This window comes from Balaenoptera physalus (genome assembly GCF_965194825.1).
Source record: "Balaenoptera physalus genome assembly, chromosome: 20".
Lineage (NCBI taxonomy): Eukaryota > Metazoa > Chordata > Mammalia > Artiodactyla > Balaenopteridae > Balaenoptera > Balaenoptera physalus.
This window is the reverse complement of record NC_138901.1, coordinates 1,413,212-1,437,380: the sequence shown is the minus strand read 5'-3', so window position 1 is coordinate 1,437,380 and position 24,169 is coordinate 1,413,212. Positions and strand designations below refer to the sequence as shown.

Here is a 24,169-nt window from a genome sequence, read left to right as displayed (position 1 = left end):
AACTAGAAAATCTTCAAAGACTGTTGTCAAACATCAAAAAAAAAAAAAAAAAAAAAAAGGCAGCTCTCTGCGATGGGGAGGGGAGAGAGCCCACCTCAAGGAATAAAAAGTAGAGCCTAAACAGAAAGGGAGCTGGAAATGTAAAAAATAAGATTGGAAGGGAGGTGGGCGAGGGGGAGGAAAAAGGGAAAAAAGGGGGAGGGGGAAAAAAAAGAGGAGTCACAGGGCCCAGATCAGACGCAGCGGTAATGTCTCTCCTGGCCGCACACTGCGCACCTTTGAGGCGGCGTTGTCTACCGCTGCCCCGGACCCCCTCGTGTTCCCCGCCCCTCCTCCCGTCTCTTTGTACAGAAAACGAAGCGAGCTGCTGCCGGCTAATAGCAGAACTGCTGCGCTCAGCTGCCTGAAGCGGATCTACCGAGGGAAAAGGGCACATCTCCAAACCGGGTATGGAATATAAACAGGCACGAGCACGCCGGCCAACGCAGCCAACAGAGAGGACCCCCGCGGCCGGCTTTCTGTCCCCCTCCCGTCGTCTGGTACCCGCAGCCCCAGCCCCTCATGGTTCTGCCTCCTACCCCTCGTTTGCCTCCTGCTTTGGCCCTTTTCTTTGGTAGGGGGCGGGATGGGGGCAGCAGAGAGCCAACCTGCAGAGGCCAGCATCTCCCCACCCGAGCCGCAGATGAGAAAACGATCGCACACCCCAGGACAGAATCACGTAATTCACAATCCTGGGGGGCCGTACAGCTTTCCTTAAACACACATACCTCCCCCCAGCGCCCCAACCAAGTCAAAAAAAAAAAAAAAAATATATATATATACACACACACATATATGTATATATCATCGATACTGCTGTATGGGTGGGGGGGATGTTATTGAGGAGGGGATGCTGGAGGTCCCCAGAAAAGCAAACTTAGTAGGCTAATTTTAAGCCTACTAAAATTTAAGTCTGCCCTGGACTGTCCGAGGGGCTTCAGAGAGAAGTCGCAACACTCCGCACACTAATGCAACGTGGGATTAGCAATTCGATGTGTCCACTTCCGACATGTGACATCACCGACGGACAAATCGCATTCTCTGAAGCTGGCAGGAAGGACTCTAAGCAGAGGTGCTGCTCTAAGCTGGGCACTCTCTTCCCCTCCCTAAGGAGCAGCTGGACCTCAGGGCATCGCAAGAAGCACAGCTCCTGAGACGTAGATGGGGCGGCTCTCTACGTGCGGGGGCCACGGGCTGGCTGCCCCCCGGGACTTGGAAATCGTAGGGGAGGACCCGGAGAAGCCCTCCACGCCACGCTGGCCTCTCATCTCAATCGCAGGAAGGAGCTGCTCAAGGGACGCTCAGACACTTATTGGGGGCAGATTCAACAAGCAGGCACTAAGCCACATTCTGGGGTTGGAAACAGACAAGAAGAGGGACAGCCGACCTCCAGGGCTTCGGAGGAGAAATGGCCGAGCACAGAGATGAACGGTGACTGAAACGACAGAGCCACGCGGGCAACACAAGGAGAACGTCCCAGGACGTAACCCGCAGGAGGCAGATCCCTCCAGCCTCCTCACTCTCTCTCTCGTCCCTTCATTCAGTCGACCAGCAAGCGTTCAGGGAGCGCCCACGACGTGCCAGGCACGCTTCTCGCCTCTGTGGCGGGATGGGCTCAACGGGATAGCCCAACACAAAGCGCCGGTTCCCTCCCACCCTTCGCGGCTTCGCTTCTTTCTCATGGAGTTTTCTTTTTTGAATCGAGGAAACGGAAAAGGCCGACTAGGGCGTCGTGGGCACCCCTGCTCTGGGTTACACCCCGGTGAACCGCAGATCGCCCCTTGCGTGGCCCTCCCCTGCCCTCCCTTCCCCCAGGTCCCAGGCGCCGGCCCCCAGCCCCCCGCTCTTCCTCCCAGGAAAGAGCCGCCGACCGTACTCACCGGGAAATGAGGTAGGCACACCTGGCCGTTGGCCTTCACGCTGCGATGCATTTCTCTCTGGAGCTGTTTCTTACTCCCCCCGAGGTAAGGAGGGATTCCATCTCTAAGGGAAAGGAAAGGGCAGAACCCACCGGCTCACGAGGAGGCCTTAGCGCACGGGCCGACTCACGCGCGCTCCTGAGACCCCGCCAACAGACGGGGCCGCGCACCTCCTGGGGCTGGGAGTGCCCCCCGTCCCCGGGCGCTGTGGCCGTCCTTGCAGGGAAAGTCAACCCAAGGCCCAACCGCCACACGTCCTGCCCCTCAAGCCTCTCTGGAAACGGCTCCCACTCGGATGCAGGAGTATCAACCTGGGAAGAGCTCGTGTCTCAGCTCTTGTCTTAGAACTGGGCCCACCGCAGAGTGAAGGTCCCCCTATTTTACAGGTGCCCCAAGCAGGAGACTAAGACCCCTTTGGTCCCTCCGACGGTCTGCTACCACGGCAATCGGGGACCAGAGCCACAGGAGACCAGGCCAGGCACTGGGGGAGGTGTGCGCTATCCTCCAGCAGCCAACCCCCCAGTCGTTCCCAAGTGTCTCCTTCTATCAGTCCCCGGCAGACATCTTTGGGCTCCTTCCTTCTCTCAGCTCCAAACCCTACTACCCCCAACCAGTGGATTCCCAGATCCGTGACCCATGTGGGCATAAAGAGAAAGCCCCTACTCCGTGGTATTCTGTGCAATTCATGCAAATATTTGAATACCTACTATGTGCCAGACCTTGTTCTAGGCTCCGGGCAAGAGAGCAGCGAAGGAAGGGGATAAAAATGCAGACGACTGCCCTGAGGAAACTTGTGCTCTAACGGAGTGGAACAGGTAATAAGCAAAAATTAAAAAGCAAGATCTGGGGCTTCCCTGGTGGCGCAGTGGTTGAGAATCCGCCTGCCAATGCAGGGGACGCGGGTTCGAGCCCTGGTCTGGGAAGATCCCACATGCCGCGGAGCGACTGGGCCCGTGAGCCACAACTACTGAGCCTGTGCTCCGCAACAAGAGAGGCCGCGATAGTGAGAGGCCCGCGCACCGCGATGAAGAGTGGCCCCCACTTGCCGCAACTAGAGAAAGCCCTCGCACAGAAACAAAGATCCAACACAGCCATAAATAAATAAAATTTTTTTTTTAAAAAGCAAGATCTATGGTGAGTTAGAAGGTGGTAAGCACTATGATGAAACACACGGCAGGAGATGGGGAGTGAGGACAGCGGGGGCATGGAGCTGCACTTTACAAGGGAGGCGGTGGTCACTGAAATCCTCTCCATGAAGGTGATTTCTGAGCAAAGACCAGAGGGCAGAAGGGGCCCTTATGTTCTTCTTCATCACTATATTTTTAAAAAGCAAATGGAAGAAGTTTAAAAACAACTCTACCACCACCACCTCCACTCCAGCTAGTCTGCACTAAAAACAGGACCTGGAGTTGCTATGATTTTTTTTTAAACTTTTGTTCTTGAAAGCAGTCGGACGGTCAAGGTGTGATTATTTTCCCATTGCTGTTCCTTCCAGAAGCCACTTATTTACAAAAGCCTCAGGGTTCAAACATTTCCATACTGAATCATCCTTCGAGGCTATAAATGTTGAAATTAGCCGTTTGGCTATTTCCCTTTCCCTGGTGTTTTGTTCATCAACGGGTGGCTGGCTCATCAGCAGTGGGTGACAATCAGCTGCGCCTAAAAATGCCAGGAGCAGCCTGGGCCAACTGGTCGACCTCCAGCTCCTCCGTATGGCTGTGGATTCCGGAAGGCTGCTGACCTGGGCAGGAGAAAAGGGCTGCCGCCTCAGGGATGCAATACAGATACAGATGAACTAACCTGTGCGCCAAACCTTGGAAAAGAAGCACACAAAATCCGATCGTACTGAGGGTACAGGCGGAGAAGACAGGTCAACCTAAAGCAAGGACTTGCTCACGCGTGTGAGTCCTGTCGCAGGGAAAGGCTGAGGGGGGTCAGACAGCAAGCACTGTGGCAATGGTCAGCCCGTTGACCAGCGAGGTCAAGTCTCCTAGGCAGCCTCCTACTCACTAAGGCCTGGGACGGGACTGGGCCCATGAAGGCCAAGTAGGAGAAAAGGTTCTAAGTCCAGAAACTTCCTGAACCACCTGGAGCTTCGTTACCAAAACACTTTTCACCCCAGGATCATTCACAAGATGTGGGCCTGTCACAAGCAGGCCTGGCTTGACCAGCAACTAAGGGCCATGCCCGCCGACTCCAACCCAAGGCTGCCGGCCCCCCATGGACTGAGTGATGTATGATCCAACTGCGCCCTCACAAAAACCCTGAATCACCACATTTTATGGATGACCAGAGATGCTCCAAAGCGCTCCTGGAATCAGTCAGTAGGTCAGACCCAGGCTTCTAATCCAAGCCACCGGCGGGCTCCAGAACAGGCATCCTTAACTCAAACACATACAGTCCAGGCCCAGCTGGAGGAGCCAAGCTTCCCAATGGTCTGAATGCAGGGGGCACCATTTCCTAAGCCCCACGGGGTCACCTGACATTCTGAAGGGGTGAATGGGGGGTTTGGGGAACATCCTGGAAAGTCCTCCTGACCACTTAGGGCTCGCTGGCTATGGGGCATGCCGGCCCCCCACCTCCCACCTTAAATCCCTTGTGGGGTGTGGGTAACGGTGGGGAACCAACAGACTGGGTCTCACAATGGTCTGCGCAACAACTTCTGCTGCCCCAGGGCTGCAAGACAAGGTCCACGTCCCGACCAGCAACTCTTCCGGGGCCGTAATAAGAGGATGGCTCTGCTCCAGGCCTCTCCCAGACAATCCTGGGGGTGGGAGTCAAGCACCCCGTGGATCCCACCGTGACACACATGGGGCCGCACGAGTCCCAGGAGGCCCCCGCCCGTCCCCTCCAAGACTCTGACCGTGAGTGTCCCCCAGAAGCCTTTGCTCCTCCCCCTTGCCTCCCAAGATGAAACGAGCGGTAAGGCTTTCACACCTCGCGCTCTGTCTCCGTATAAAGCAGGAGAAAGAAAAGTTAACTGGGGGAGGCAGAGGGAGCAGGTCCCTGGCCACCTGAAGGCAAGAGGAACAAATGCGTTTTTAAACCACTCCTCCAACCAAGAACATGCACGCCCGCCACAGCCAGGGCAGGTGAAGGGTCCAGGTGCAGGCAAGGAAACGCGAGACCAGCACAGGAAAGGGAGACCGACTTGCCAAGGCTCAGAGGCTCGACAGGCACCTTCGAGGAAATGTGCCTTTAATCCCACCCCGTGACCCTCCAGCCAAGAATCTTCTTCTTCCAAAACAGCCCCTCATTCCAGAAGGGGGCCTCTCTTCTTTTCATCCAGGCTCTGAAAGCCTGTGATCGGTTTCCTGGCTTCTCAGGACCACGAGCTGACCCGTGCCTGCGTCTCGGTCCCCGGACGGCCTCCTTTAATTGTAAACATTTTAGCTAACGCGCCCGCTGCCAGGCCAGCTGTTCTGGGGAGCGCTGGTTTTGAAGTGTGGCCTCCACTTAGTCGCCATTTAAGCCGAGCCCATTAGTTTAGCCTTTTGACTCGGCCGTGCCCGGCCTGACCTGAATGCCGCTTTCCGGTGGCTTTGAAATAGCGGGCTCACGTACACACGCGTCCACTCGCATGTTCGTTTGGCCGCCACTCCGAAGGCGGCCTCTGATCACAGCCAACATCAAAAGGCCGGTTCGTAAGATAAGGCACTATTTGAAGTTCGCTCAGATGCTTTCCCCAGGGTCCAAAGTAAACCCATAAATAAGATATAAGGAAATAAAAATAAATATTATAAAATAACCTGGGCCACCCTCTGTGTGAAAGGCGACAAGAAGGTCTCGGGCTGATTTTGTGACACCCTCAGCAGAAGCACCCTCCGGATCGAGCAGATGCTGATTTCAGGAGCAGCTCTGCGCAGAGAGAGAGGTCAGGGCGCCGCCTCCATGCTGTCCTCCTAGCTTTCACTTCCTAACAGAGGCCACACCTGGGCACCAGGAACCTGCTGCTTCTGATGTTTCTAGTGTGCCCCCCCCCCCGGCGCCACTGCAATCCTCCTACAGCCCCCGCAGTCTTTCTGCCCAAGGGCTGGGGTTGAGGACTTGGCTGGGAGTCTAACTCTCCAAAAAAAAAAAAAAAAATTAAAAAAGCCATTTCTTCTGAGAATGTAGGTTTCAGAGCAACGGGCTCGTAAGAGAGCCTTCTCAGAGGCCTTGTACAAAGACTCAACTCCCCAGCCATCTTAGACGGGGCTTTCTGTGTAGCGGGGAACCAGAAGTCGGCAGCGGGCCCTGGACTCGCCAAGGACAAGGCCCCCCGGCCCAGCTTCTCCCGGGCCTCGTGCAAAGGCCCTGGGCCTTAACTGCTTCCCTGGCAAGTGAGACGACTGCTTGTGTCCGATGAACTCCATCCTTCTGGAGTCTACAGAAGGCGGCCCGTGACCCCCGCGCCTCCCGCCCCCCGCCCAGCTGCGCCCCTTCCCCAGCCCCCAGCAGGGCAGCCAGCCCCGCTGCCCGGCCTCTGTGCCCACGAGAAACGGCCAGGGCTCCTTTCATGCCTTACGGGGCGCTCCTATTCGCTAGCGCCAGGAGGTTTCAAAGGGGCCTGCTGCCCTCTCGTCCCGCGAAGCTTCCCTGATGGACAACGGGCCGAAAGCGACTCGGTTCAGCTTCGCGTCCCCCCCGCGCTCCATCGCTCGCTCGGGCTCTGCTCTGCGCCAGGCCCCAAACTGGCCGAGCTGAAGAGGGCTCTAATCCTGGCCCAGGACCCCGGGGGGCCTGCCCGACGGGCCAGCCGGCCAGAAAGCACCTCGCCCGGCCCGGGCTTTCAGCGCCTGCCAAGCCTGCGGGCCCGCCTGCGCCCCGTCGGAGTGGCTCTTGTGCCGAGACCCCTTTCCCACGCTGATGGGAAACGCGGGCCTGGCGGCACCAACATGCCCACGTGGGGTCTGGCTGTGCCGGCTGCATCCAATAAGCTGCCCTAGAGGTTGGGAGGAGGACCAGAGGCCCCCCAGCGCTGGCGTCAGAAGACGGGCTCCAGCACACGAGCCCCAGGTCCCCAGGAACCCTCCCCCACCCCTTGGGGTCCTGGTTTACTCATCCCCAGCCCGAGGCAGCTGCGCCGAGGGAAGGGCTGGCCACGCCCTGAGGTTCTGCCACCTGGGACCCAGGGGTACCCGCTGTGCCCTGGAGAGAAAGCCGCCGAATGAGGGATTTGCCCTCTGTCTCGATTACCAACACGGACCCTCCCGGCCCACACGCCGACCCCTGCCGCCCAGGACAGCTGACTTCTCTGATCCCGGAACGCGGCTTCCCCGTGCGGTGAGGGTCTTAAGCCCACGAACGCTCTAGCTAAAGGCGGGAAGGGCGGGCGAGGGCTTTCAAGTCATCTCTCGATAGAACCGAGGGTTTTTCTTCCAGGCATAAAAGGGGGTAAAAAAAAAGAGGGGTGAAGGCAGAGGGTGCAGGGGGGAAGTCCAAACTTGCTCCTCCCTCCCCCTCCCCGTTAAAAAGGAAAGCTGTGTGGTCACCAATAAATAAAACTAAAAGAGACTCAAGGTAGCTCAAAGGTCTCATTATCAACTACTGGGCCTAACATGCACGCGGGGCCGGTGGGAGCAGGCCAAGGGCAGGGGCCTGTCTGGCCCGGATCTGAGCTCTGTCTCTGACAGGAGTAGTTATGGGGAGCGCTGGGCATTCCTCCCTCATCTGTAAAAGTCACAAGCGTCGGCCAACCTTTCTGACTGGGTCCTGTGAGGCTCAACCGGGTATGGGGACTACACCCAAGTTATCTCATCCTGAACCCAGAATCACACGTCCGTGACGGGGAGCAGGAGGCCAGCCAAAAATAACCTTGAAGAAAACTGAACAGAAGCCTCCTAGTCTAAAGGAAACTAACCTTGGCCAAGGAGAGTCGCTCGATGCCCTCGTTCAAGTCCAACTCACTCTTACTTTACACATAACGCTGACTCCCACGTCATCCAAACACTAGTTAAAAGCTAGAGGAATGCTGCTGCTGGAAGCAAGTGCACACGAGCAAAAAAACGACAGCAGGCAGAATGACAGAGAGAAGAAAGAAGAACTATCTTAAAAAGGGGGGTGACGCATCAATATCTCTAGGGGCAGAAAGCCTTATACAATTTCGAATTCTGTGAGATGATATTACAATGTAGAATGAAAACAGACCTTGGGATTAAATTACTTGAATCAAGAAACAAACTATGCCTTGTCTAATACTATTCAATAAAGACAGAGCAAAAACACATTGTTTTAAGAAATACATCCACCAAAGGATAATATTTTTCAAGTACAGTAACTTAAAGAGTACAGTCGATATGGAAAACTTACCTCTGTGGAAGCCCTCATTTCTTCACTTTGGATGAAAGATGTGTTCCCTCCCTCCATTTTCACTCATGCCAAATTGCTATTCTTTTATTAAACTGGAACTTTTCACCTTAAACATCTCCCTCCTTTCACTAACAGGGGAATCTGAGGTAACACAATAAAAGCCACCAGGAAAATCAACAGTCAAGTCCCAAACCGACCCGTCAACTTTCCTTTCAACTGGTTCCACACCGCAGGCCAAGCAACAGATCACTGGCCAATGGAAACCAGATCATTTCAAACAAACTGGAAGGAGAGCCGGTCCCGTTTTGGGGAAGCAAGCTAGAAGGAACAAACTTGACATAAGCGTGCCAGAACTTACAACGGCTCCACGGGCCTGCCTTGCAAAACGGTTCCCTTAGCAGAAGATCCTCCTCCAAGATGTTTGTAGAAAAGCCTCCAAAGACCACTTTTAGAACGGTGCTTCTCAGCTGGGTGCTGGCAGACGTGCCCCTGGGGAGTCTCGCCCAAGCCCAGGCTCCACCTCCGCCGAGCCTCCTGAATCAGAATCTCCAAAGTTGGCAGGAGACGGGGACGCCTGGTCCACCTCCCCGCCCCACTCCCACCCACCTGAGGCTCACAGAGGGTCACTGTTCTCCATCCACAGAGGTCACCACTGCATGACCTCAAATGACCTCCAACTCAAAGCACGACCCTGCCCCATGGCCTGCTGACCGCCATCAGACCACCCTGATGGCCTGGATTGCATCCAGAAATGCCAGCCGTCCATCTGCAAGAGAGCTGAGGTCAGAAACTGCTTTGGAGAAAACCCCCACTTAGGGGCAGAGCCCCGGCTGCAGAGGGAAGACGCCCGCCGACACCAGATGAGCTGGGTGACGGCAGCTTGAGCACATCCGTGAGGCAGCCTGGCACGCAGTGTCCTGGAGGGAACCCTGGCTTTCTGATCCCACCATCACTGAGCCCCCAGACACATACCCTTCCCACGCCACCCCACCTCCCCACCTGCTGGCTCTGCGGAGGGACACCTGGATTCAAGACCCTGCCCACTGGGAAGGCAGGCGCAATGATAACCGCAAGAGGGGCTTTTAAACTCAGGGACTCTGTGGACGTTCACCTTAACCTCCTACCTCAGCTTGGCTTTCTTCTGTGAAGGTACCATTCGACCCCCTTTCAAGGCTCTGAGCGTCACTCCACCCAGGCGACCGCGGGAGCCTCCTGAGCCAGACCAGGGCCACCCCTGCGGCCTACTCCCCTCCCATCCAACAAACGTCCACGTGGACACAGGTGGGATTGGCAAAGTCGGGCGAGGACCCGGCCCCATGGCCTGGCGGGTCACACTGCCAGCCGTGTACGCGGTGGGGAAACCAGAACATACTTACACGCTACTGTCCGTCATGGACATGGAATCGTCGGTCAGCGCGTCACTGGATATCTCGCTGTCGTTGGCGCTGGCGGCTGGCGCGAAGACGCAGCCGGAACCCACGTGGTACGGATTCACCGGATCGCTCCTCCTGAAGGGCCACAGCACCGCATCACCGACTCTCGCCCAAAGCCCAGGGAACCGGGGGGCCCCAGGACAGCCCCACGACGTGTTCCAGGCCAGCCTGCTGCCCAGGGCCAGGTGCTCCTCTGGGCAGAAAGCAGGGGCCACAGAGGGGCCTGCTGAGCCGCAGCGCTGCCAGGGGACAGGGGACCCCAGGGCATCTTACAGAGTTCTCAAGAGTCACCTGGAGGGGGACCCTGCTCTTGGGGGGGGGCTAGGGGATGACCGACGGGGTGGAGTGTCCTCCCTCCCCGCGCCCCCCACCCCCCCAGGCCTGTATGGGGAGAAGACAACGTGCGGGCCCCAGGACACCGAAACTTCCACACTCCCCGCCCGGGCTCCGCTGGCGGAGATCTGAGAGGCAAACAACTAGCGGCTGGGCCTGGCGAGCGGACAGACGGACAGACAGGAGAGCTCAGGACGAGATCTGGGGCTTCCGTCCTGCCCCGAGCTGGGCCTCGGCCCACAGCCAGGCTGCCTCCCCCCGCAACCCCGGGGCCGCCGAGGGCCACCGGAGGGAGAGGAGGAGCGCAGCTGTTTCCAAGGAAGGTCCAGGCCCTGCTCCGGGGCCTGCGCCCCCTGTTCTGCCCCCCCGACCTCCTCCCAGAAACGCCAGTGTGCCGGCCCAGCCGGGCTGTGTTCCTCCTGTGTCACCTGCTGTGTCACCGCGAGGGCCTCAGTGCGGGAGGGAAGGGAAGGGAGAGGGAGGACCCGCCGTGGCCGGTGGGCTGCAGGAGGGGCCCTCGTCTGCAAAGACCCAGGCCCACTCTGCCGGGGCCGCCGAGTCCAAGTAAGGGAACTCACTCCACCAGGCCGCAGCCGCCGGTCTGTAAAGATGGCCTTGGGGTTGGCGGATGAAAGGGGCCCCTGAAAGGTGCCGGCACCTCCTGCCCGCGCTCACCGAGCCCCAACCCTTTCGTGAGGTGCCCAGCCCCGGTCTCTGGTCTCCTGGCACCCATGGCCTGGCAGGCGGGTCCCTGTAACGGGGGTTGGGCAGGGGTACCAGGAGGAAGGCAGACGCGGAGCACAGGCCCACGAAGAGGCACCCCTTACACACGCCGTCTCATCCAGTCCCCACAGCCCCCTGGGGGAGGAGCGCGTGTGCCCATTTGACAGGTGTGCCCCGGTGGCCCCGCAAGCACAGCAGCCCTGGATGTCAGAGCTGGAGGCAGCGGGTGTGGGATGGATTCGTGCGGCTCCCATTCAGCCCCTCTCTCTGCCTCTGTTCAGAGACCAGCCTCGACGTTTCAGAAAGCTCTCGCATAAGAGGCACGATGAGTGACCTGGAAGAGGAAGTCCTGGCCCTGCAGTGTCGGAGGGGACGGGCCGGGTGGGAGCAGATGTGAGGACCAGGGATGGGAGAAGCAGTGGACAGTCCTGCCCGGCCTGGGGCAGGAGGGCGTCAAGCTGGCTGGGGGGGGGGGGGGCCTGGGGCAGGAGGGCGTCAAGCTGGCTGTTGGGGGGGGGGGCCTGGGGCAGGAGGGCGTCAAGCTGGCTGTGGGGGGGGGGGCCTGGGGCTTCCCCAGTGGCACGAGGGGTCCAGGGGGGCCACCAGGCTGCACTGAAGTGGCCGTGGGGTGGGCAGGGAGCCGCTGCACAGTTTGGCGGGAGGGAGGGCGACAGGGCTGGAAAAGGGGGGAGAACGGCTCGGGCGGCTGTCCTCAGGGGGCCTGCCCTCTAGCTGCAGTGACAAAACAAACAAGAGTGACACTCAGAGGTGTACGAGTTGAGAGCCGGGAGGAGCGACTTAGGGCTCGCTGTGGGCGGGGCCTGGTTTGCTCCCTGCTGCACCTCCCCCGGCCCACGGCAGGGCCTCGAGGACTGTCTGCTGCCCGATCGTCTTCACGACCCCCCAGGGAGGTAACGGGCCCCAAGCGGGGGCCAAAAGCCTCGTCGGAGGTCACCCGCTGGAGGCCCGGCCGCGTGGAACCCACCGCCGGCCACCTGGAGGAGCTGATGGCAGCAGGGACCCCGAGTCTGTTGGTCTGAGCTGGGCCGGAACGTCAAGTCAGATCTCAGGGATGTGGCGTGGTGGAGAAGTGACCAGAAAGTGCAAACGAGGAACATGGCGCTTGAACCCACTGAACATCACGGCCCAGCGACCTTGACCCGTCACCTGGACACTCTGGCCATTGAATACCATGGGCCAGTGACCTTGACCTTGTCACCTGGACACTCTGGCCCCCCCCCGCCCCCAGGATTTTCTACGATGAGGCAGTGAGGCTGGTGAGATCTTCCATGACATAGAACTGGTCCCGTCCTCAGTGTGGGATTTCCAGACACCAGCGCAAGAGAGAGAGAAGGGTGGAGACAACCAAGGAGAGGCAGTTGGTTTTTCTGGAGAAGAGAGATGAGGGATGATTTAGTGAAGACAGTCTCCTAGCTGATAAGGAGGAGGGTGGCTCTGGGTGGTACTGCCACTGAAGGTGGAACAAGAGGAAACGGCTTACGAGCCAGAAAGAAGAAATCACTTCTCCATGGCCAGGGCAGACCCAAGGAGCGGGTGAGGGCAGGTCACGGGGTCGCCCAAGGCTTTAAAATGGCCCAAAGCCCACAGCTGCCTAAACAGGCTGCTGCCTCAAAGCAGGATGGAGAAGCTGATGGGCTTCAGGAACCAAGTAACACAGAAATCAAGAAGCCGAGGGCTGGGGCCAGCTTGGCTCCCGGCCAGCTGGGTGACCCCAGGTGTCACAGCCTCCGTGGACACAGGGCTCCACTAAAACAACGTGCAGTTCAAACACGGCCACCTGCACGGGGTCCGTATGTTCTCCGAAAGGCCCAACGAGGGCACTGTTTACGGGGGTGGCATAGGAACGCTCCAAAAAACCACCCGCCGACAAAAGCAAGACTTCTTGGGTGGCACTGATCATGACAATTACATATCGTCAGTGCGTTTCCACGGTGAAGGCCTGTCCCGTGTACGAGACAACAAGCTCCACGAGGGCAGGGACAGGTCTGTGTTCCCCATCTGGGTCTCCCCAGCTGCAGGCAGCGTGGGGCTCGTGGCAGAAGCTCAAAGCTTTGCCCACTCTCCTTCTTTAAGGACCTAGGACCGAGCGGATTGCTGAGGGGTGTTTTCGCCTAAGAGGCATAGCATAGAGATCAAAAGAGCCAACATGGCCTTAAACAGCCTTCACACACTCTTTCCATCCCTTCAGTGTTGCTATCTTTGTGGTATTAACACATTAACAGTGCCCCAAGTGTGAGGGTTGTAACTCAGCCTCTACAGGGAGAAAATGACTCAACAGAAACCCCTCCCTCCCCAGCAGAAAAAGGCACCTCGCTCAAATCCCACGTGTGGACAGAGTTCTGTGCTCCCGGTCAGACACACGGGTCCCAAAATAAACTCACCTCCCTCCCTTCCAAAATAGAGGGCTACTGTGTGACCAGTAATTAAAAATGGAATATATTGCTCTTAGCTCAGTTGCCTGCAATAAAGTATTGGGATTTTCCTACCATCATAACAAGACAAGGCAGAGGAAGGTGGCAGGCCTGTGGGGAGAGACAGAGACTCAATTTTTTAAGAACTCAGAACTTCGTCAAAATCATCACGTAATTTCAAGAAAATGAATTAGAGCTGCTTTCTTGTGATCGCTTTAAAAAAAAAAAAAAAAGAAAAAAAAAAAAGAAGGGAAGAAACTCAACCACACTACAGTAATTGTACCCAGATGCTTTGAGTATTTCTTCAGGACTGTTGTGCTCCCAGTTGCTGCAAGGGTTTTAAATTCCTCTGGAGAGTAAAGGCCTATGTACAGATTTTGCACTGGGCATCCATCCACAGACCTGGTTTGCAATTTCAATATGCAAAGGGCTTTCAGCTGTCAGGTAGCAGAGGCTCCTGGGACCTTAAGGGAAGGGAAATGTCGGCTCCTCCTCTCCCCCCACCACCATTCTTATCTCTTATCTCGATGAGATGCTGCAGGCCCCCGCCTGCTCCCCAGACACCAGGGCAAAGCCCATACAGAGAGCACAATAGACGTGACCTTTGTGACCCCCTTCTGGGTCCCCTCTCAAAACAATGCAACTTAAAAAGTATTGGCTTCTAAGGCTGTGTGCTCTTCTTTTCCAAAGCCCTCTGACACTTTACTCACAAAGTCACTGCCCAGAAGGCGATGCTCGCTCCCTCCCACAAGCGTCTTCTAAGGTGAGGCTGGGGGCCTGGAGCGAGAGAGGCCGGGCACGCAGATGGCATCAGGCCACACCCCTGTGAGAGCAGGCAAACTTCGACAAGCGTGTCCTAGCAAAGCGCCCTCCTCAGAGCCTCTATCCGCTCGCTGTGGCCCGCCGCTTCCAGCACAGCTTTCCTCTCACGTCATTTTCTTTGATGATGGAGGCCAAGCTTGATGCCAGTGGCTTCGCATAAACCGGCCCCATCAGCGAGCGCGCTCTGGGGGGACGGGAAGCGCGGGGAGCCGGCAGAGGGCCACCTGCTGGGGCCCCTGGCTTCACGTGAGGCCAGAGCAGAGGGTCCAGTGAGAGACAGGGGAGACCGCAAGGGCAGGGCAAGGAGGGCATCCCGACCCCGGCTCCGAACTCCACAGCCCCTCTGCACACGCCTCCACGCTCCAGGTGTTGTGTGTGTCTTTGTGTACTCTGTGTATGTGTGTAGTCTGTGTGTGTACATGTGTGTGTAATCTGTGTGTGTCTGTGTATAGTCTGTGTGTGTGTCTTGTGTAGTCTGTGTGTGTGTGTGTAGCCTGTGTCTGTGTAGTCTGTGTATGTGTCTGTGTGTGTGTCTGTAGTCTGTGTGCAATGTGTCTGTGTAGTCTGTGTATGTGTGTGTCCGTGTGTAGCCTGTGTGTTTGTGTGTGTGTTGTCTGTGTGTGTGTCTGGGTGTAGTCTATGTCTGTGTGTAGTCTGTGTGTAGTCTCTGTGTGTGTGTCCGTGTGTAGCCTGTGTGTGTCTGTGTGTGCATCTGTGTGTAGTCTGTGTGTATACTCTGTGTGTCTGTGTGTAGTCTGTGTGTGTGTCCGTCTGTAGCCTGTGTCTGTGTGTGTGTGTCTGGGTGTGTCTGGGTGTAGTCTGGGTGCCTGTGTCTGTAGTCCCTGTGTGTGTGTAGCCTGTGTGTGTGTCTGGGTATAGTCTGTGTGTGTAGTCTGTGTGTCTGTGTCTGTAGTCCCTGTGTGTGTGTGTCCGTGTGTGTCCGTGTGTGTAGTCTGTGTGTCTGTGGTCCCTGTGTGTCTGTAGTCTGTGTGTGTCCGTGTGTAGCCTGTGTCTGTGTGTGTGTCTGGGTGTAGTCTGTGTGTCTGTGTCTGTAGTCCCTGTGTGTGTGTGTGTAGTCTGTGTGTGTCTGTGTGTGCGTCTGTGTGTAGTCTATGTCTGTGTGTACTCTGTGTATAGTCTGTGTCTGTGTGTAGTCTGTGTGTGTGTCTGTGTGTAGCGTGTGTGTGTCTGTATGTGCGTCTGTGTGTAGTCTATGTCTGTGTGTACTCTGTGTATAGTCTGTGTCTGTGTGTAGTCTGTGTGTGTGTCTGTGTGTGTCTGTGTGTGTGTTATCTGTGTGTGTGTCTGGGTGTAGTGTGTGTGTGTAGTCTGTGTGTCTGTGTCTGTGTCTGTAGTCCCTGTGTGTGTGTGGCCTGTGTGTGTCTGTGTGTGTGTTGTCTGTGTGTGTGTCTGCGTGTAGCCTGTGTGCCTCGCCCTGGCTCTGGGTTATTTACAGGGACCATCAGAAGCCCAGGCCTCCTACTGGACCGCTCACCAACCAGAGCCCCTCCCTCTGAGGACCATGCCTGCTCTTAGGCTCCAACTCTTTACGTGAAACCTGACACCACGTCAGTAAGGACACAAACAAGTCATTAAAAACGAGGCTCCTCTAGGCGCTCAAGGAAATCAAAGGGCTTAACGACCAGCCATGCCCTTGGCATCCAGCTGCCGAGACTGCTCCCCAACAGCTGGTGAAAGGGACCGACCCCTGGGCAGGATTCAGGTTTCCTGCTTCATTCACTGGACTGACTTATCAGGCCGTCCACAGGCCGGGCACCTGGCCTGACAAGTGGCGGGGAGGCCGACTTGACTTAGGGACCATCCCACATCCCACATCCCAGAACCAGCTGCGAACGCAGGCTCAAGTTCAGCAGGCAGAGAAAGTTGAGGCGTGGGGAGGGGACATGCTTCAACTTCACAGTGAACACGTGCTAGAACCCAAGGCTCACTCTCTGAAGGTGGGACCCGAACCTGGTTGGCCCTTCTCACACAGCCGGTGGTGAGCGCTGTTAAGTCAAGCCAATTATAATGCTTTACGTCTGTTCAGACATTTCCCTTCACAACGGGCTTTCCTGTTTATTATTTTGGTCCTAATATTATAGCAACCTGTGACATAAACTGAAGGGAGGGTTGTCCACTCACTTTACAGAGGGCACACGGGCTTCAGAAAGACTTCCACCCAGGTGGTAAGAGGCGGTCCGGGCTGCAGCTCAGGCCTCTGAATACCTCGGGGCAGCTCCTAATAACACACCTCAGGCACCCTTGAATACCTTGCATGTTAAAAGAATTATCAGGGTGTGTCTTAATTTCTTTCTGACGATGCCCAGGTAAGACATGTGCGGTCCAGGTAAGATATGTCGTCTCATCCCAACAGTGGGAGAAAACACACACACGAATCTAGTATGGAAACCCCAGAGGCCAACGAAAGGTGTCATTTGTACATGAACACCCACGGTTCCCAGCCAAAAGCCGAGCGCTGACACACAAAGCACCCCAGGCCCTGCATCCAGGGTCCCCAACGCTCCGGAGAGTCACCCCATAAAGCCGAGTCCTAGAAGCATCCCAGCTGGGGGCTGTGGAAGGGGGAGGGGCGCGCCAAGGCTGGGTCCCACTGCCCGCCCACGAAGGGGAGGGGTCGCAGCAGGGTCCCACCTGGGGAGCCTGTCTCGCTCCAAAACCACGCAGGGCGCTGTTTACAAAGGTGGTGCTCTGGGCCCTGACACTGGGGGACACAGAAGCCCCACTGTCTGAAGGCTCCGGGAGAAGCTGCCTGACCACAGGCCTTAAGTAGCCCTGGCGACCGCTGCCAAGCTGGAGGGCACGGAGGCCAGCAAGGTTTACCCAAACGTCCACCTAACAGAACAGGGCAGGGGTGGCAGGTGGCCGTGACTGCCAGCCACAGAAGCCAGAGCCAGTATCCTCCTCCAGAACAGCCTGAAGCCGTAAGCTTAAAGATGCTGAAACAACTCCGCTCACGTGATCCTTGGCTCCCTCGCAAAAGCCAATCCGTTCCCACTTAAGGTGTAGACCAGATGTCTGCGCGCAGACGCCTGGCTCCCGAGGCTGCAGGAGCGCCCCCTGGTGGACCCAGCACAATCCTTCCCTCCCTGCAGGGCCACCCCGAGATCACAGGCTTCCAGGCTCAGACCCCGCTCCTCTGCCCCTCCTCCTGCCTCGGACCCTACAGAGGGAGGGTAACCTCCAGAGAGACAGCCGCCAGATCGCGTCTGCCTTTCCGAACCCACGGAGCAGGTCACAATGGGCAGCGAGGTAAGCAGCTCCCGGCCAGCCCCTCCCCTGCACGCTGTCCGCCACAACCCGGGATTGAGAGGCTCATTCTCTTTCTGGATATTTGGAAGGGGACAGCGAGAAAGAGACAGAAAAACTCATTCTAACAGGAGGTCTGAAGTTGCCTCCAAAGGTCAAGAACCTTGAGACTTGGCCATTCTATAAAGAACTATTTGTCTTTGAAGCCTCGAAAGAGAAGGTACTCTTCTCTTCTCCAGTCCTCTCCGGCCAAGACCTCTTCTCCATCAGCACCAAGCAACGCAATAATCAACCGGGGTCTGATCCTCGGGCCGCAAGCACTGGAAACCCAGCATAATGTATCAGCAGACTCCAAAGCTAAGGGTCCTGCATTCGGGAAAGTCACAGGGCCTCCCCTCCTTAGGAGGGTTTCTTGCAGGGTTAATATCTCATTCCACAAAGAGAACCGCAAGCTCAGCTGTTAGGCCAATTGCTGGCTCTTATCTGAACTTAAAGCTCAATAGATCCCACTTATCCCCACGGTCAGTGGGCACACACGGTATTTCCTGGGGCTCCGCCACAACCCAGGTGCCTCCCTGGCCACGTTCATCCTACTCCCTATTGCTTAGCTGTGAACGACCCTCCCAAACCGGTGCCTGGTAGCTGGTGAGTCAGCGGCATCAAAAGCTGCTGTCCTCTCTCCACCACCCCACCCCAAGACTGGCCCAGGATAGTAAGTAACCCGCATTAACGCACACTGCCTGCCACTGTGTGAAGTCAGCACTGGAAAACTACAGGTATTTAGCCGTGTGTGCATCGCCTTCCCGTCCCTTTCAACAGCAAAACGCAAGATCGAAGGGTTCGTGGCCAGCGGTCCGAGCTCAAGACAGGCCTTTGTCAGCCTCCGCAGCACATGCATCCGGCCATCCACCCTACTTAACTCAAAACATCTGCAAAGGCCATCTCATCCTCCAAGCTCCCCCAGCCCCTCACCCTCCACCAAAGGCTCACCTGTATCCATTCTCGACAGTTTCTGTGGACCTCACACTGACTGTAGCCCTCAGAGTTTTGCTGGACAAGCCAACCACGGTGGGGGAGAGTTTGCACTTGAAGTCGGCGCACGTCCACTCCTCTTCCTCGTTCAGCGTGGGGAGGTAGCCACACACGAGCTTCAGGCTCCCCAGCCCCCCGCTGCTCACGCAGGCTGGGTTTTCACCCCCACTCCTCACGTATTCGAGGTATATATCAGAAGTCAGAAACATCTGGTAGGCATTGTCCTCCATCACCGCCTGGATCTCAGTCTGCGCCTGGTCAAACATGACAGAATCGATCTGCTGCTTCTTGATGCCATCTCTGATGTAGGTCTTGGTGGCAGGTTTCAGCTGCTTGGAGACAATGCTGTTGTTCTCGATGTACCTTTTGTAGATCGCTTTGGCTACTCGTAAAGTTTTGGCATCCTTCAGGTTCATCTGCCTGAATCCATTGCAGGCAAACCAGAAGTCTAAGGTATCCACGCATTTCTCCCTCTCCAGGAAAGTCCGGAAGAGATAAGCACCGTCTTGGTCACCCAGCAAGGAGTGCAGGGACTTGGTCCACCTGGTCAGAGGGGAATCCGGAGACGCCCGCCCCTCCGGCTCCCCCAACCCGTCCTCATTCCGCCTGGCATTGGAGGAGACAGGCAGGGGTTTGGCGACCGGGCCCTTTCCCACCCCGGGCTGGCACGTTGGGGTCTCTCCTTCTTCGCCCGGCACTGGGGGCCGCGGGGCATCCTCGCGGAAGCTGCTGCTGGGGTCTGGGAGGCGAGGCACCAACACAGCGCTGCTCATGGCGAGTGAGTTCTTCCCGCTGAGTTGAGGAATTTTTTTTTCTCCTTCCAGTTCCTCTCAGCAATCAGCGTGGTCTCTCTTTCTCTCTCAAGTCAGCAGGGACTCATCCGAGCCTCCTTTCTGGGAAGAAAAGGAAGGGAGGGGGGAGGTAGAGGGAGAGAAAAGGGTATTGATATAATCAAAACCAGATCTACCCAACATCAAAGCAAGAAAGTAAACAGGCTTTTCAACTCCTCAAATTCAAATCAAGCAACCCAGCTATCTGCGAGGTGCTCATCTAAAGTATCAGACGCTGCTTTTTCAAAGGCGAAATCTGAGCTCCCTGCACGCTTGGGGGGGAGGGGGGAGGGGGAAGGGGCGGGGAAGGGGCGCGGGGAAGGGGGGAGGTGGGGCGGAGGGCTCGGGAGGTGGAAGACACCAGCTTCCAAAAACCCACCGACCCGGGCGCACGCAGGGCGGCCCTCCCCTCCCCTGCCCTCCCCTCGCCCCGACAGCATCCACTCCAAAGACGCGCACCCCGCACCGCTGGGCTGTGTGCAGGTGAAACCAATTTCGGTAAATTTCCCCACTCGGCTCTCCGCACAGATAACTCGAGCTCCAAACGCGCCCGTCCCCGGCATCTGGTTCCCATTCCTCCCACCCACCCCTTCCCCCTGCGCCCCCCCTTCCCACTCCTTAAAAATTCAGAAGAGCCTCGACCGAGGAGGAAAGCCCGCCCAGCACAGGGCGGAACGGGAGCCCGGACTCCCGGCTGCAGCCCCCGCCCCGCAACCCAGATGGAAGCGTTCGCTGCGCCCCCGCCTCCCGCCAAGAATCCGGCTCAGTCTACACCTCGGTCTTCCGGGCTCCCCCAAACCAGAAATCCACTCACTCAGACAAGGCTTTGATCTTCCAACTTTGCCAGGGAGCAGAGAAGCCTCACGACCCGTCGCCCCCGCGCCCCCCGCCTCCTGGAGCCGCAAACCCTACAAAACCGGATCAGAAACCGTCTCACGCTACCACTGCCTGTGCCAGGAATCCCAGACTCGGCTGACCTCAAGCCTCTTTTTCCCAAAAGCAAAAAGTCTTATCTAACCAGTAAACCAGCCGCTTTCCCCAGCAAGGGGAGGATCAAACTCGGGAGAGGGCAGGGGCGGGCCGGCGGGGCGGGGGGCGCGACCCCGAACCGGGGACGGGAACCCTGGGCTCCGGGTGGGCGCGCGTGGCCCCCGTGCGGGGCCTCAGGCCGCCGGTAGCGCCGCGTTCCCCGGGCGGAGGGGAGGTGGGGCGGCCCCGTTACCTGGAAGACCAAGGCGGCCCGAGGCCCGGCTCTCATCTCCGCCGAGCCCCCCCGGCCCGCCCCCCGACCCCAATCCACCCCGACGCGTCCAGAGCCCCGGTGGGCGCTCGCAGCCCCCGAGCCCGGGTCGGAGGCGCCCGCAGGAGAAGCGCGGAAAGCGGCAGCCGGTCCAGCAATGGCGACGCGCGGAGGCTCGGCCTCTCCGCACGAGGGGCCGGGGCGGCCGGGGGCGCGGGGCCGGGCGGCAGGAGACACGCGGGGGACGCGGGCGCCCCGGGCTCGGGCCGCTCGGGCGCGCAGACTGAGCCTCGGCCGGCGCTCGGGGCCCCTCTGCGCGGACCGGGGCTGGGAGGGGAGGACTGGAGGGGAGGAGAGGAGGGGAGGAGAGAGAGGCGGGAGGGGGCGGGGGGAGGGGAGGGGAGGGGGCGGGGGGCGCCGCCACCCTTTCATCCCACCTCCCAAAGGCACTCCGGCGCACACTCGCACCCAGACTCCCATCCAGCACCGCCCCGGCGCGGCGCCCCCGGGGGAGGGGGATCTGGCCCCGCTCCGCCCCCGCCGCGGCCGCCACTCGCACAAGTCTCTCCGCCGGGCCCCCGCCACCCCGGCCGAGCCCCCCGGAGCGCCGGGCGCCGCGCCCGCCGCCCCTCTCCGCGCCCGCCCGGAGCGCGCCCCGAAATAGCCGGCCTGCCCACTTCAAAGGGCCGCCCGGCACATCAAAGCGCGCGGGCCGCCCGCCGCCTCGGCCTCGCACTCACCAGGGGTCCGCGCGCGCGCTCCGCGCCCAGACCTCGCGGGCGCCCCGGGCAGGGCCTCGGCCCCGGCCCCCGGATCGGCTCGCCGCCACGGCCCCGGGCCCCCCCGGGCCGGTCCCGGCGTCGGGGAACATGGGGGAGTCGCACGGCCGGGGAGGGAGTGCGGGGAACCCGGCGGCGAAGGAGGGGGCAGAGGCGCGCCCCGCCGCCCCTCTTTCTGCGGAAGATCCGAGTGGGCCTCGCCCCCGCCGCGGCCGCCCTCGGCCCCTCCGGCCCCCGCCCGGCCCGGCTTTCGACACGGGCCCCGCTTCCAGCAGCCACTCCGGGCACCCAACGTCCTCCGGGCGCTTCCAACAAAAACTGCGCCGTGGATTTCACTGTGCACTTCAAAGGCGCGAGCCGGCGCACGGTCCTGAAAGGGAGGTACGCGCCCGCCGCGCTCCGGGCCGCCCCCGGGGCCCCCGCCGCCCCTCTCCGGGGCCGTCCGGCTCGCGGCCGCCCTCCCGGCCGCCTCTCGGCCGGGCCGGACCCCCTCCCGCGCCCTGCGCCCGCGACGCGGCTGGGCGCGACCTCGCCCCCGGCCCGGGGGGGCCCGGCTCGGAAGCGGCTCGGCCGGGGCCGCGCCTCCGCCCCCACCTTTTACAGCACAGCTTTCGCCGGGGGAGACGGGCGCCTCGGACGCCCGGCGGCCCGGCGATCCATGACTGCGAGGGGTTATTTTTATTTCCCGGCCCTCGGGTGGTTACCGAGTTGCCAGGACCTTATCAAAGCGCAGCCGGCTCCAGCCGACTCCCCCGGGCCGGGCCCGGGCCGCCAGTGATCCCGCCGCGCCAATCACTGCCGCGCTCGGCCGGCCCGCGCCTCCCGCCTTAAAGGGACAGCGCCCCGCGCCCGCCCCGGCCCGGCCCAGCCCGCCCCCGCCCCCCGCCCCCCGCCAGGCCCCCGAGGCCACCCGGGCGCTCCCGGCCTGAGTTCTGATTCCGCCTCTCAAGTGCTCTGGCCTTTTTGCTCTGGCTTCCTTCCCCGGCCTGCCTCGTCCTTCTCAGCTCGGGAAAGCAACAGTTTATTGTGGCATCCTGGCCAACGCAAGAACTGCAAGCAGGCAGTTTTTTTGTTTTGTTTTCTTCTATCATCGAACACTTTTCTACCTCTGTTCAAGTTTCCCTGGGAATTTGGGCTTGGAGGAGCTTGTCAAAGGAGTGGCTAGTCCCGGGATGGGATGGCCAAGTGTCACAGGAGGGACGCGGACCTGGACGCAGAAGGCACGGGCGTGCTTGTGCGCTCCTGCCTCTGAGTGTGAGTTAGTGTGAGTTAGGGTCAAAGTGAGTAGTTTGTGGATGTGTGAAGATGGGGGTGTGACTCTGCCAGCAGGGGCCTGAGTGCTGGAGAGGGGCCCTGACACCTCGCTGGGAAGCGAGCCTCAATTTCCTGAAGATTTAACCCCAAATTCCCAACCTGGCCGTCAGGACTCTCCCAGCACGTACATCGTACATCGACCCTCTTTCTGTATCAACTGTATAGGCAACACTCTCTTGGAAGCATCCCCCCATCCTCCCATACGTTACGTATTAGACATGGGATGTCTTCTTTCCCCATCGACTCTCAGTTTTAATGTATTGAAAACTCCTCACCCCAGTGTCACCTTTGAATCCTTCCCAACATCCATCCAAAAATGTTTAGGAGGTACAACCTTCTCACTTAAAGTAATAAGAAAACATACCACAAACCCAGAACATTATTTACTTGTCTGTTGCTATAGAATGATCTCTCATATGATGAGCTAATAATTGATTTTTCCTCCTCTTAAAAAACATAAAGGTGGAGCCCAAATTTGTCCCAGAGGTGAGAGGAAGAGCTTGGCATACTCAGAGCTGTGGCTTTCAACTCTACTCACTTTTTCTTTATTTACTTCCCTAGTGAACTGAATGGACGACAAACCCTGTTCAATGCAGAGGTGCCTCGAACCTTCATTAGGCCTTTAGGACTTTAAAACATGCAAGAAATGTGTTTCTCTGTCCGTTTAGGTTTCCATAGGAAAAGAGGAAGAGGCTGCACCACCCGTGGCCTGCTGGAACACGACAAGCAGCAGGGAAGATGCCCTCCCGGCTGTGACAAGGGACCAGAGCTCTGGAAAGCCACGCTGCCAGACTTGCCAGCTCCTGGGCACCGTGGGGGGTGGCATCTCCCTCCCCAAGACCACGCTCTCCTCCTTGGGCTCACCTTCCCGGGTGGCCAGGCTGGCATAAAGCCAGTGGTCCAGGCTATGAAACACATGGCCACCCTGGGGCAAACCGGGAAGGCCAGTGAGCGGGTGTGGCCAGATGACTCAGCCCTGCCTTGGGACAGCTGCTGGGTGCAAGGAAACTGGAAGCCAGTCCACTTGAGGTCAGCTCCCTCCAACAGCCCGGCCTTTCAGAGTGCTGCACACCCGCCCCCGTGGGTGACCCGGGAGAGCCAGGAGCAAAGCCGTCCCTGTGGTTCCCAGGAGTCTTTCAGCCACAGAGGGTGTGATCCTAGGGCCAAAAGTGTATACAGAAGGGGATGAATTGCCATAAAAGCGTCTGCAATGTAAACAGCAACAGCACGTGTGTGTGCGCATGCGCACACACGGGCGCGCACGCAATGTGAGGGAGGGGAGGTTGCAAACTCCAAACATCCAAAATCAAAATAAACAATGATCAGAAAGAGGAGGCTTTCAAAAAGGAAGTGAGAAGCTGGTCTTCATGGGTGGTTTTCCTCCCCTCCACTGCCACCCCACCCCCCACCCCAGCCAGCTCTAACCATCACAGGCTCGGCTGTAACCCAAGGGCTCGCCTTCTGCTGCCTCGTTAGCCCAGGGCTGTAGCGACAAGAAGGGCGGATGAAGATAGCGCCACAGGAGCAAGGCTGACTTCAGTTTGGTCCTCTCAGTAATAACCCTTCGGAGAGCTTGGTTTCCAGAACAGGTGCTCGGTCACCTTGGGCCAGTGACTCCCCTCCCCCCAGCTTACCCCTCGCCTGTCCCCTGGTGGTACATTTCCCACCCAGCAGTGGGGCCCTCTCAAGCCTCCGGGTCTCCGACTACTTGTTGA

At 58.6% G+C, this 24,169-nt stretch overlaps 1 protein-coding gene across 8 annotated transcripts in view; it reads right to left on the bottom strand.

Moving 5' to 3' along the window:
- The window catches only part of AXIN2 (axin 2), a 30,459-nt gene extending 8,388 nt beyond the window's left edge, over window positions 1-22,071 (bottom strand). For 2 of the 8 annotated variants that reach the window (XM_082441902.1, XM_082441900.1), the window contains exons 1-4: window positions 19,936-20,156; window positions 18,250-19,184; window positions 9,626-9,757; window positions 1,920-2,022 (exon numbers count right to left, since the gene is read on the bottom strand). In XM_082441902.1, coding sequence (XP_082298028.1) covers window positions 1,920-2,022; window positions 9,626-9,757; window positions 18,250-19,064 — 1,050 coding nt within the window. In that variant the 5' untranslated portion in view covers window positions 19,065-19,184; window positions 19,936-20,156. Of the gene's footprint in view, window positions 1-1,919; window positions 2,023-9,625; window positions 9,758-18,249; window positions 19,185-19,935; window positions 20,157-20,343; window positions 20,485-21,101; window positions 21,448-21,734 lie in introns of those variants that run through there. The other 6 variants (XM_082441896.1, XM_082441895.1, XM_082441898.1 and 3 more) reach the window with 6 other exon arrangements.
- Between the last annotated feature and the right edge of the window lie 2,098 nt (window positions 22,072-24,169).